Source organism: Rhinolophus hipposideros, assembly GCF_964194185.1.
Source record: "Rhinolophus hipposideros genome assembly, chromosome: 25".
Lineage (NCBI taxonomy): Eukaryota > Metazoa > Chordata > Mammalia > Chiroptera > Rhinolophidae > Rhinolophus > Rhinolophus hipposideros.
This window is the reverse complement of record NC_138071.1, coordinates 28,541,680-28,554,391: the sequence shown is the minus strand read 5'-3', so window position 1 is coordinate 28,554,391 and position 12,712 is coordinate 28,541,680. Positions and strand designations below refer to the sequence as shown.

Here is a 12,712-nt window from a genome sequence, read left to right as displayed (position 1 = left end):
GAAGAGGAAAAATTACACGTAAACCTCACCCAAGACCCCTTTGTCGAGAAAGCACGTACGTACCTTTGTGTATACACACAGGTACACTGCCCCAGGCACAAAACCGGGCAAAGCCTGTCCCCAAGGAACGCACACAAAATGGAAATGGGACTGCACCCCAGCGGGCACCTGCATTTGGTTCAACAAACACGGAGGCCATGTTTCCCAGGGGAGCGGCCCCCCGCTGCAGGGGCAGCAATTGAAAGATTCAGAAGACGCCTCTCTCTACTGGGAGAGTGTGGGCCCTGCGGGGCCTGCAGAGATGCGAGCACCCAAATCATGAATGAAACAAGACCAGCAGCAGGACCCAGTGTCCTGCCGTCGCGGAGGGGACAGGAGCGCCCCCTCAGGCAGAGGACCCGGCTTTGGGTGTGGCGTTCAGACAGCGTCTGTGCCCCTCTGCAGGGAGGAACAGCTGGCGGCCGTTGCTGCCCGGAGACGCTCCTGTAGCTGCTGCTGAGGCAGGTCCAGCCGCACGGAGTGGCCTGCGCCCCAGGGCTGGGCACCCTCAGACGATGCGCCAGCTGGCGCTCTGACCAAACTTTTACAGGATTGCATCCCCACCTGGAGCAGAGAGCCACTAATTCCACTTGGGAAAATCCAGAGAGAGCTTACTTTGCATCAGCCATAAAGGACGAGAGAGGGAGTCTCTGAAGCAGAGAAGTGCTGGATAACGGCATTTTCAGAAAAAAGACAACAGAGACAGAAGCACAAAGCCACCAAGGAACCTGATGGGCCAGGAGCTGCCTCAATTCTAAGGTGAAGATAAAACTCCCACCTTCCTGGGTGTTCGTGAAATGAAAAGGAAGTAACCAACGTGTTTAGTGTGGCTACCGTCATTATTTCTGTGACTTGCTGTTAGCGTGTCCACCACCACTGAATGCCCTGTCTCTCCCACGTTACCTCCCAGAAACTCCAGGGAAACTTCTGAGGGACGTAAGTGCATGACAGCTTTAGCTGAGACTCTGGAAGTGTGGAAAGCGCATTAGGACTCACAGAACAATGCACACAGGTGGCTGTTGACAGGGTCTCAGGCAGAGTAAGTGGCTGTGACGGTGTGGGCGAGCTTTACAGCATTAAATAGTCCAGGACATAACATGCCAGGTAACTGGGGTGCTCTTCTCCCGAAACAAGGAAGGATTTTAAACACTACAACCATAAGAGAGGAAATACAGCAGTGGTTTTCACAGCCGTGTGCTGTGATTACATCCCTTCTATTCCCGAGAAGCTCTGAGAAGGCACCAATGGTGACGTTCTCGGTGCCTGTTGTACGTATCGCCTTCCCGGGATGACTGGTGTTATCTCGATCCACGCTCTGAGACAGTGACGAGCACCTGTGCTCTGTGGAACCTCTCCTTTCCGCTCACCTCTCTGCAGTTACTGTGGCTACTTGGTGTCGGCTGCACAAATGACCTCCAGGCGACTTTCTCACTCGCCACGATTCTAACACTCAGTCGTGTTAGAAAAACATAGGCTTCAAAAGGCAGCAGAAATACCCAAACCATTTCACACCCAAATCCCCCCTCTATGTAACCTCATGAGCTTTATAAACACAAAACAAAACATTAGTCTATCCGAATAACAGGAGGGAAGACAGCAGAGCAAACAGGGCTTCAAGCTGCTTTGAGTGAGTCCTGGGTGCTTTCTCCAATTTTGTCTTCGGAAACATACACTTTTCCAGGATTGACCAGCCAGCCGATATCTTCCTCCATTCAAAGGAAGCAATTTTCTCCAATTTCACCGTCTCTCTAGTGTTGCATGAGAGACACAGAAGGATCTCTGTTCACAAGTGGCTGGATTAACGGAGATGAGCAGAAACAGACAGACGGTGGAGCTTCTGGAATGCCCCAGGGTCTTTGCCTGCTTCTGGCTGACACGGCCAGGTTACAGGGAGGGGCAGAGCGATTGCGAGGCCAGCAGCACGTGCCATTCGGCCCCGGGCCTGCCTGCACCCTACAGACCCGGGAGGGGACAGTGGCCCCTGAGGGTGCAGGTGGCCTCGGGTTGCTCAGAGCACAGCATGGGGCTCAGAGCACATCCAGGGTGGGGTCCAGGCTGCCTTGGTGAGAGGCGACTCAAAAGCAAATATGCGTATCTACATGTGTCACCCAGTGGTGTGACCGGGAGCTCCGGCATCAGTCCAGCTGTGCAGAGTGACCAGCTCCACGGATATAGAGGAGACTGCTCTGTTGTGTACAGGTGCTGAGAGAGGAGAGCGGAGAGTGGCTGCTATACTGATATTACACCCTCTCTCTACAGTCAGCCTTTCCCCCAGTTGGACTGAAACAGGATTAGTAAGCGCATATTTGCTGCATAACCTGGTCCCACTTTCCACCCCGGTTCCAACTGCTGCTTCTCCTTCCCTGGCTCCACCTTGTCTGTGGATCTGCCAAGCGGACTCCTGCATCACGGCCTTTGCGATGGCTGTTCCATGCCACCTGCGATGCTTTTCCTTCCTCAGACAGCTCCTCTGCAAGATTCCCAGTCAAGCCTCTGCTTAAAATCACGTCATCAGAAAAGACTCCCAAACACTCTGTGGAAAGCAGCACGCCCGTACGTTTCTTTATCTTTAAAACTAGGCTGTGTGAGCATCAGTGAGGACATGTTCCAGAATTACCACCGTGCCGAAGCCAGGTCCTTTGCAGGTGCTGGGGATACCACAGAAAGTGAACAGACGTGACTCCTAGCTGTCAGTGACACACACACACACACACACACACGCACACCACTGTACAAGTCCATAGCTCAGAAAAGCATGTGAGCTGCAGGTATAGAACCGAAACTATAAACAATGGAACATCACTCAGCACCAAAAAGAAGGAAATCTTGCCATCTGCAATAACATGGATGGACTTGGAGGGAACTGTGCGGAGTGAGATAAGTCAGACAGAGAAAGACAAATACCATATGATTTCATTTATATGTGGAATTAAAAATAAAGAACTAAGAAAACAGAAATAAAGTCATAGATACAGAGAACAAACTGATGGATGCCAGATGGGAGGGAGGTTGGAGGGCTGGGTGGAAAAGGGGAGGGGATTAAGAGGTACAGATTGGCAGTTACAAAACAGTCACGGGATGTAAAGCACAGCACAGGGAACACAGTCAGTAATATTGTAATAACTGTGTGTGGTGCCAGGAGGGAACTAGACTTCTCAGGGGATCACTTCACAAATTATAGAAATGTCTAACCACTATGCTGTACACTTGAACGTAATACACTACTGTATGTCAACTGTAATTAGAAAATAAATTTAAAAAATGAAAAGCAAGAACTAATCAAATAACACTGAAAATTTGACAGAACAGTTAAAAAGAAAAGAAACTCATGGACAGATTGTAACTGAAGTTGTGGGAGTGAATGATTTCCCGGGGGGTGGGGGACACAGCGAGAAGAAACAAGACATCTGAGGAACCCAGACACCTGCAGGCTGGAACCCTGCAGTCCCTTACGGGACCCCTGCTCCTCGTACCAGAGCCACTGCCTGAGGGGCCACTACTTGAGGGGCCACTGCAGGAGAAGGCTGCCCCTGTCACACGTGTCCCCAGTCATGCCCTGTTCTGAGTGGACTGCTGCCAGAATTCCAGTGGAGGTCAGGAACCCAAATGTGTCGCTGAGGCTGAGGTGGGCGCTGGGCATTTTGGAGGCGGAGCTCACCTGACATCAGAAACTCTCCTGAAGCCACAGTACAGCACAGAGGACAAGATGTCGCTCGGGTGGGAGACAAAGGGTAAAGGGCCCCTGCCAGTCGATGTTTGAGAATTTGTGAAGCATGAGAAGCATTTCAGAAGCAGGGTGACAGCAAGAGGATACGACGACACCGTGTCACTCAGCAAAACAGAGCGGAGAGAGCACTCAACAGGAGGTAACTTGCAGCTATCGCTGTGCCACGGGTTCCGCGGCCTCTGAAACCTCACTTACTCTCTCTGGGCCTCGGCCACTATAAAAGCCAGAATTAGAGTTAGACCTCCAGCACGTAGTTGCCCAGGTTCTCTGACCTGGCGATAACTTGTCAAATGCCCCTCACTGAGGCTAAAACTAAACGCAAACAACATTCTGGAGACAACCGGAGAGGCGTCCTGGCGAGATGACCCCGGACGGACCAGCTGCAGAGGACGGGTGAGCAGTCATTTGCAGCTTTTCTCCCAGGACTTCACTCGAAAATCATTTCACACTCAGCGCGAGGGAATGAATGATGTCCTGGACCGAAAAATGCAATTCTTTTGTCTTCAATTCTATTTTGTTTTGTTGAAGAAAAAAAAAAATCCACCCAAACAAGGAAAGTAGATTTCATCCAGATTCAAGTTCAAGAGGAAAATAAGTGTACCTGCATCTGGGCACGGAGCTGCACTGTTGCATTTATTTGGTGGCATTCTAGAAGAATCCATTTAGTTCTAGTGGGGAGTGTGAGCCAGGAGAGCATGATGGGGAACCAGGAGTGGGGGAAGGAATGTGCTCAGCTGAGACTCTGCCTGTTCTTGTTGCTTAGCAACACCTCCCATCTCTGTGGGAGGAATGACATGGGGAGATGACAGGGAGGACCCATCTCTCCTGAAGGAGCAGCCCTGTTCGATCAGATACGCATTTTCTTAGAATGATAATAAGATGATTGTCACAGCCAGAGCTCTGTGGACCCACTGCCTCAGCCCAGGACAAAACTGAGAGGTAAACCACAAAAGCCAATCTGTCAACAAGTGGCTGGGAGTGGGGAAGGGGTTTCTCACGGGCTCCTGGGACCCAGCACTCACCACTTATCCACTTGGCTTCCGGGTCGTGAACTTTGAACTCGTCACTGAAGAGATCTTCCAATGTGACCTTCTTCTTCTGAGACAAACTGTTGTCTTCCACTAGAAAGAAATGAGGCAAACAGTTAAAACTTTTTCTTTCCTGGTGAAAGAGAGGACCATAAAACATTCTGATTGCCATCTAGAAATAGTATGGATGGTAAAAACAGGTAATTTCTACAAATAAAAGCTGCGCAAAAGTCAGTCATGCTTTCTGGTCTTAATTAAACCATCAGAAACCACGATGAAGGGATCACGATTCAGAAAAATGGCATCATTTCACCCCCTCTGCCTGCAAACACATAAATGCTCCTATTTCTTAGGTGTGGAGGTAAATCAGTCTCAAGACTGATTTATGACAAAATCTGGTGGGAACAGTCAGAGAGGATGAACAAATGTCTAGAAAGGCTCTCGGCTGTGTGATGTAATCAAGCATTTATTTGTTAGACGCCGACAGTTGGCAGCATGGTGTGTGCCAGGAATTAAAAGACAACTGACAACCCTCAGCTGCCGGCTCTCCATATACCTACTGTCCCGGCTGGCTCTGAGTTGGGGATTAGATCTTGCTCAGACGGGACCACCCGCCAAAAGTCTGCCTGCCAGCTCCCAGCCTGCGCCCTGCCTCACTGTGGTCACTGCGCCTGGGATAACCTTCAAGGCCCCAACTCATATCCATCACGAGGATGTGTGTAGTGCATGCCAGCAGCAGACAGGGGACACCTTGGAAACCTGGCAGCTTTCACCCTATTTCCCGAGCTTAAAGCTTGTGGGGTCTTAGATCTGCGTCAGAAGAAGCTCTCTGCATTCAAGCCAGAAGTCCATTCATCTGCTTTGAAAAGACAAAGGGCCGTCCGCCGGTCTACTAAGCTAACAGATGAAACACATGAGGGCAGCATATCAAAACCCCGTCACGTCCGTTACATTGGTGGGAAACGCTGGGTCCTGGCCATTTCTGAGGTACACCAGCCCCGTCAAGAGCCTGCTTATGACCCTGACCTCTTAGACATAAGACAGTGACTGTCGCTGCACTTTTCTGGAGGACTCGGGGCCTTCTCACTTCAGCTCTGGGCTGTGCCTCTGTGTGGGGCCAGCCTCAGCACAAACCGAGGTGTGCAGGTCCATGAGCTGTACGGCAGGTGTTTCCGCATGCTGTGTGTTGACTTTGACGTTTCAACACTTTGACACTTTTGACGTTTGGTTGTTTGGTCTTTTTGTCTCTTCAGTCTCTGTCGGTGGAGCCAACTTCCACTTCTTGGGCTGTCATACTCCTGGCTGTCAACTGTACCTACCCTCAGCCTCTTTGAATTTTCTATTTCAAAACCCGTGGCAGGTTGGGAAACAATAAGAAGTTTTGTTCGATTACATAACGAAACAAGAATAAATGATCTTGGAATGAAACTCCCAACGCTTGTAGGATTCTAGGGCATAGATTTTATTTCGTCTCCGAGGGTTTCTTTCTTCTGGGCTCTCTGCACAAAAGAAACATCTGACTTTTCTGACTGAAGTTGTCAGAGAAGTCAGATGTTACTTTGTGCATTGACTCTTGAATAGCAAACAGGATTAATACGTGTCCACAGTCTTTTGACAATTACAGATGATGCAATTCAAGGTGGCCTTCCTGTGAGACCTGATTGTATGCGAACCTCTCCCAGGTGCTAAACAAAACAGGTGAAACCAGAAGCCAAGTTTGCCCCTCTAAAACCTTTCTATCTGCCGCTAAAGCAGTTCTATAAACACACACACAGCTTCATACACAATGCATTTCAGTATGGAAAAAAAGCAACAAATGAAAAATTTACAGATGACTAGACATGGATCTGATGAGCAGGTCGTGGAGCGCTAATGTGCAGTAAGTAGTGATTAGAGACAACATCACTGCATTATGGTCATCAAACTGGCTAAGAGACGGCATCGTCATTATTCCCACCACAAAAAAAGGAAACGATAACAGTGTGATATGCTAAAGGTGTTAGCTAAGGCTAGTCAATCGTAGTGCAATGTGTAAATGTATCAAACCAACACACTGTACACCTCAAACTCACCCAATGTTATATGTCAAATATATTTCAACAAAAATACAATAAATCAAATAAGATGAGAACAAACAAAAAAAGTATAAAAATTTCTAAGACATTCTTATGCACATAGTTATATAGAAAATAATCATAGTACAATTTGAACTTTACCTGACTATACTTCACTACTCAAGGATGATTCTAGCTCCACACTTTGACGTATCCATACGTCTAATAAGAGAGGAATTATGACTGCCATTTAAACAAACTTTGGGTCAAAGATGGGAGGGTAATTTATTCACTTTCTGAAAATTTTTTTCACAAATGACTGTTCTATTCATCCCCCAAAATGTGTTTTATTCTTTTTAAAAAACTATCACTTTCTTTGTATTTAAAAGATAGTTTTAAAAACTTACAAGGCTTTGATATGGGGACAGTTGGCAGTGGTGGCAGTGTGACTACAACGGTATAAAGGGTGCTGTGACCGAGCCAGGATGCCAGACTCTGCCCGGAACCAGGTTGCTCACGTGCAGGTCCCTGCTAAGCTTCCGGGGCTGACGACTCCTTCACAGACTCAGCCGCCATCTAACTGAGCCACTGGCTTGTAGTTTGATGCTTTCCCAAAAATCTTTTGAGGTGGTAACATGCATGAGTGACGGCCGTGTCCCAGAATCAGGCTGAGCCCAGAAGAGCCACCAGTGAACGACCTTATAACTGACTTTACGAAGCTCCAGGAAAAGAGGGAGCCGACGTCGGAAGAATAACTTCGTTGCAACAGTGGCCGGGTAGAGAGCACGGGACCTGCCGTGGTGATGCGTGGGGAACTCAGGAATAAAAGAGTGGAATTCTGGACAGAATTCCGAGGAAAGAACCTGCAAGCCCAGATAAAAGAGATGAAACATTCTAGCGCGGAGGGTTGCAAGGACAGGCAGGGATCCGGTGGATGCGATATTCTCAGGACACCGAGTGTGTTGGCGTTGGTGCAGGAGACAGTGAGCTGGAAGTGTCCAGAGGTGTGGCGTCACAGTGGATATTCTGAAATCCCATCAGAACATACCCACTGTGGGTTTTCTTTACAGATTCTGCTTACCAGTAAGTGATATTTTCAGCCCGAGAATAACCTTCTTCCTTGTCAGGAGTATTACCAGTCATCACTTCACTCCATACGACGTCTCCATCATTCTAGTCCCTCCTTCCAGAACGCCAACCAGGCCCGTGCAGAAGCTTCTAGGTCCTTTCATGTTTCCCACATTTTTATGCTTTTGGGAGCATCTGCGTGATTTCTTCAGTTCCATCTTCCGGTTTACCCATTTTTTTCTTTAGCATGTCTATTCTGCTCTCCCACCCCACTACTGAGTTTTACAATTTGACATGATTATATCTTAATTCCTAATATTCCCAATTAGCTTTTTCAAAAGCATCTCCTCTTACAGTTGCAAACTCCTTTATCACATTGATATTTTTTTTAAAAAAATCTGTTTTCCCTATGGATTTATAAGTTCTCATGTGTGTTTTGCTGGTGTTGGCCTCTGCGGATCCTTGTGATGCTTGGTTGTAAACTTCTTCTCCACAAGTGTCCTGTGTCACGAGGGACTCCTGGTTGGTGGTCGCAAGAATGTCCTGGGCAGTTCGAGGCTCTGGTTGGGAAACGGCTCTCCTGAGCCCTTGGGTGGCTGTTTGGGCTAGAGCCCTTCCTCCCATATGGATGATGTGACTCCAGTCCATCTGTCTGTGACCCCAGTTTTAAGGCAGGGGACACCTGTCCAGCCCCTGACCTCTCATGGAGACTACTATCTCAATTCCTTCTTTTAGGCTTCAGTTATTTAGTCTCTGTCCCTTGAAGGTGGCAGGAATTTGGCCTTACTTATGGCTGTGGGTTTTCACCTGGTCTTGCTTTGAAGGGCACCTTCCTATTTCAGGTGTATGAAAAACTCCCTGTTTTGTTTTCAAATGCAGTTATGTTTTTGTTATTTATTTTCCTCTCATTTCTACATGTTCGAAATTAACATAAAGATAGAGATGGCGGGTGGCTTTGACAGTTTGCATGTCATCCTGAACACAACTGAAGGACGATTGAAAAGTAAAGTTTCCTTCAGCCCCTTGGCTGGATGAGCACACAGCCTTGCAGTTGGCATCTGGTCAGCTCCCTGGCCTGCAAAGGCGTGCTATCATCTTCAGTAATGTGGTTACTCTCTATGTAGGTCAGGATATAACGCTGCTTCCTGTCTTGATGCTTGCTAAACAGTTAGGTAGGTCAGTAGTGCAATTATTGGAGAATACTTTGGGACTTCTTCTCAGAGATATTTTAAATTAGAAGTAAATTCTGTCACTCTAAAATGGATTAAACTGAAGCATAGCCTCTCTAGGTGTTTTCAATCACTTCAATGGATGTTAGCTATTGACAAACCCGATTTGCTTACAAATAAAATCTACCCAGATTAGTCAGAAGTCTCTTGCAAGTTCTGCTTTTGTTAGAAATTGAATAACTGACAACTCTAAATGCTATGGTCTTCAGAGTACACTGACATTTGTTATCTCTTAAATCTTCAAGGAGGAGAAGGAAGGAAAAGCATTTTATGGAAGGTAAACCTGGGCTACCGAGAGGTTACATGGCTTCTCCAAGAAGGTGGGGGGAGTCACAAAGCTGACACGACCCACATTTGCAGGAGAACCGGAAAACTGATGTTATTCACAGAATCTGGCATGTTCCCAACCAATTTCAGAAGAGGGATGCTAATAAAATCTCAAAATATAGAAAACATGGAGCAGGGAACGCTAATGATGACACTGTATCCTCCAGGTTAAAAAAAGAAAAGAAGTTATCTGTAAATTTAAAACAGGTTAAGAAAACATGTTAACGCACAAATTTCCTTAATTAGAAAAAACCTATCAGCCTCTGAATCAGGTCAACAAAGAACATCAGGTATATCTGGCAAATTCTGTTAATTTTATAAGAACTGTAAGTGGAACTGATATCTGTTTAATGCAGGTAAGCAGAATAACCGAAAGAATGAAGTCAATGAGGGCATTGTCTTTTCCTCTCAAAGGTGGAAAACACCAGTGTCTACCTTCATGTGAATGCATTTCCGTTCCCTTTCTGGTGGCAGAGGTGATAAAGAACCAAAGTGGGAAGTGGAGAGGCATGTCAGAGAGGAGAGAGGGGTCCGGCGCGGATCCTACTGGGGAGTGAGGAGAGAAGCAGGAAGACGAGGCATGAGCACCACCGTCATCCTATTCCCGGTCCCCAGCCATCTCCCTCTAGTCTGGCCTCCCCACAGACCCACGGTTATGCCGCTTGTAGGCTACGGCCACTGTAGAACTGGCCAAGGCAATGGTTTCCTGCGGCTGCTGTAAGAAATCATCACTAATATATCTGGTGGCTTACAGCAATAGAAATTTATTCTCTCACAGTGCTGGAAGCCAGAAGTCCAAAATCTGTGTCACTGGGACAAAATCAATGTGTCAGCAGGGCTACCCTCTCCTGGACGTTCCAGGGGAGAAAGCCTCTTTTGTCTCCTCCAGCTTCTGGTGGCTGTGGGCGTTCCTGGGCTCTGCCTCCTTTTTATAAAGAAACCCTTATAAAGGACCCTGGACAATCCAGGAAAATCCCCCCATCTCAAAATGCTTAAGGTAACCACAGCTGCGACAACCCTCTTTTGCCACATAGGTAATATTCATAGGTTTCAGGGATTAGGGCATGGATATATTTGGGGGAGACATTTTTCACATACCCATCCCTTAAGACCTTTCTTCCCATTTCCAACCAACCCATCACTTTAGAAGGTATCCACTGAAAATGCAATAATCATACATTTACTGAGTTAAAAAAAAAAAAGACATGAAGAATCTGGATAAGGAAAAGCAAGGGGGTTGGGGTGGTGGAGACTGATTGAATCACTTAACCTAATTTCTGGTGATTTTAATACTTTGTATAAAAGCACTGAGCCAATTTAGAAATGAACTGGGTTCTGTGGATTGTGCAATAGCAATCTGAGAAAGTACATATATGTGCTTTCCACATAAGTGGGAACTGGTTGTACAAGCAGGACTTAAGTTGAGAATTCTGCCTCAAAGAGGAAGTGGACAGTTTCAGCCTGGAGTGTTCTCCTTCATTGTGGACAATCTCTCCCCAGGTCTCTGGTTTTATTATGTCATCGATTTCTGTGCTCTTGACCCTGGTGTAGATTCCTGAATCACTGCCTCTGGTTCCTGACTAGCCACAGTTCCCCCTAAAATAACAACTACTCAATCAGCTGTCCCCTTATAACATATGGTCCCCAAGGCTCCCCAAACTCACTTGGTTTTACCCAGAGGCCCTTAATTAAATTAATCTTTCCCCCTTCTTTTGCCTCCCACCCCCGACTCCAGTTCAAGCGATTGCTTCTCAGTCTAGTGTAGGACACGGCGCAGCTCGCTGGCCCATGCAGGAATCGAACCAGCGACCTCAGCGTTAGGAGCATGATACTCCAACCACCTGAGCCACCGGGCCGGCCCAAGAGAGGCCCTAATTTAAACCAGGCAACAGACTCTAGGAAAAGCAGGGTCAGGATAAGATTTAGTCCTCTTCGTGGTTCATATACAATTATGCCTCTAAGATACGACGCATAATGTGGCAATGCTTTGGAAAGTGCCACTTTATGGATAAACATGCAGGCGCTCGTGCCTTAGCTTCCAGTCTGAGTGCATGCATGAATAATAAGCATCTATTGCCGTCCTTTAGGTAAATGGCTCTTGAGTGTAAGGATTCAATAAATAAGCAGGACGCACCTAACATTCCTCTAGAACTAATGATGAAAAGTCAAAAGAGAGACTGTTAAGATTCTCCTAGGGACCCACTCTTCAGTGCTTTGGAAGCTTGCAACTAACGACAAGGTTAGTAGTGGTGTACACTAAATCTTTCTTGTATGAGATCCTGTCGGAAGGCCCTCTTTTCCGATTTGTTTCAATTTAAAGAATGGTGCCATCGCACCATTTAAAGAATGTTCAAGTTCCAGGAATGTAGACCTCATTCTGAAGTATTTCATTCATCAAGGGCTTTTGCTTGTGGGGCAGACACTGCACTCTTCCGACCAAGCAGAGGCTGACTCCTGTGCAACGCTTGCTTCTACAACCCCCTTAGAGCTCAGGGCGGTTCTGCAACATAGCTGTGGAAATAAGCTGTCTCCTGGCTACTTTCAGGGGAAGGTGCAGGTCCACGAGGCAAGTTCTGTGACATTCCCTTCCTTCCTAGGAGGGTATGACATGCAATGTGTGAAGTCACCACAGACACTGCCCCAGCTGATTATGGCAGTAGACAAAGGTAATCTGTGAGCCACTGAATCACCCTGGGACTGGCTACATGTGGCCTTCTGGGGTCGTGAAACGATATAGACGCCTACAGTGTGAACGATTTTAGGTATTCTGTTACTTGTGGGCAACAGTGACTTTACTTTAACTGATACACTGTAACACCTGGGCTTTAGATCGATGCTCAAGCTGATCCCTCAGGTGGCCCATGGGTGGGTTGAGCAGGTCCATGAACTTCATCAGAAGTGTCCAAGTTTTTATGAGTACATAGATGCCCTATTTGCTCCTGCCCATGATAAGATGACTTAGAGTTTTATTCGATTCTCAAAGTAGTTATGATTTATGACTATCACAGGACATAGTACCATCTCCAATCCAGCCCCTGGCATCCCAGACTCTCCCCACGTGCTGCCAGCCCTCCCTTCAGCTGTCACTCCTGACACTCCTGATGCCCCTCCATGGCTTGCAGGCCAGTCACCCGCTGTCCAGGGAACGCTCGTGCTGACCCTTCCCGCACGAATATCCTTCCATTGCCACTGGATCTGTCTTTCAAAGTCTCTAATTCCTCATCTACAAGTGCTTCCTGT

At 47.2% G+C, this 12,712-nt stretch overlaps 1 protein-coding gene across 3 annotated transcripts in view; it reads right to left on the bottom strand.

Annotated features, from left to right (window-relative positions):
* DPP6 (dipeptidyl peptidase like 6) overlaps positions 1-12,712 on the bottom strand; it is a 526,646-nt gene that overhangs the window by 180,596 nt on the left and 333,338 nt on the right. For all 3 annotated transcript variants that reach the window (XM_081038509.1, XM_081038507.1, XM_081038508.1), the window contains exon 3: positions 4,789-4,887. In XM_081038509.1, coding sequence (XP_080894635.1) covers positions 4,789-4,887 — 99 coding nt within the window. The remainder of the gene's footprint in view (positions 1-4,788; positions 4,888-12,712) is intronic.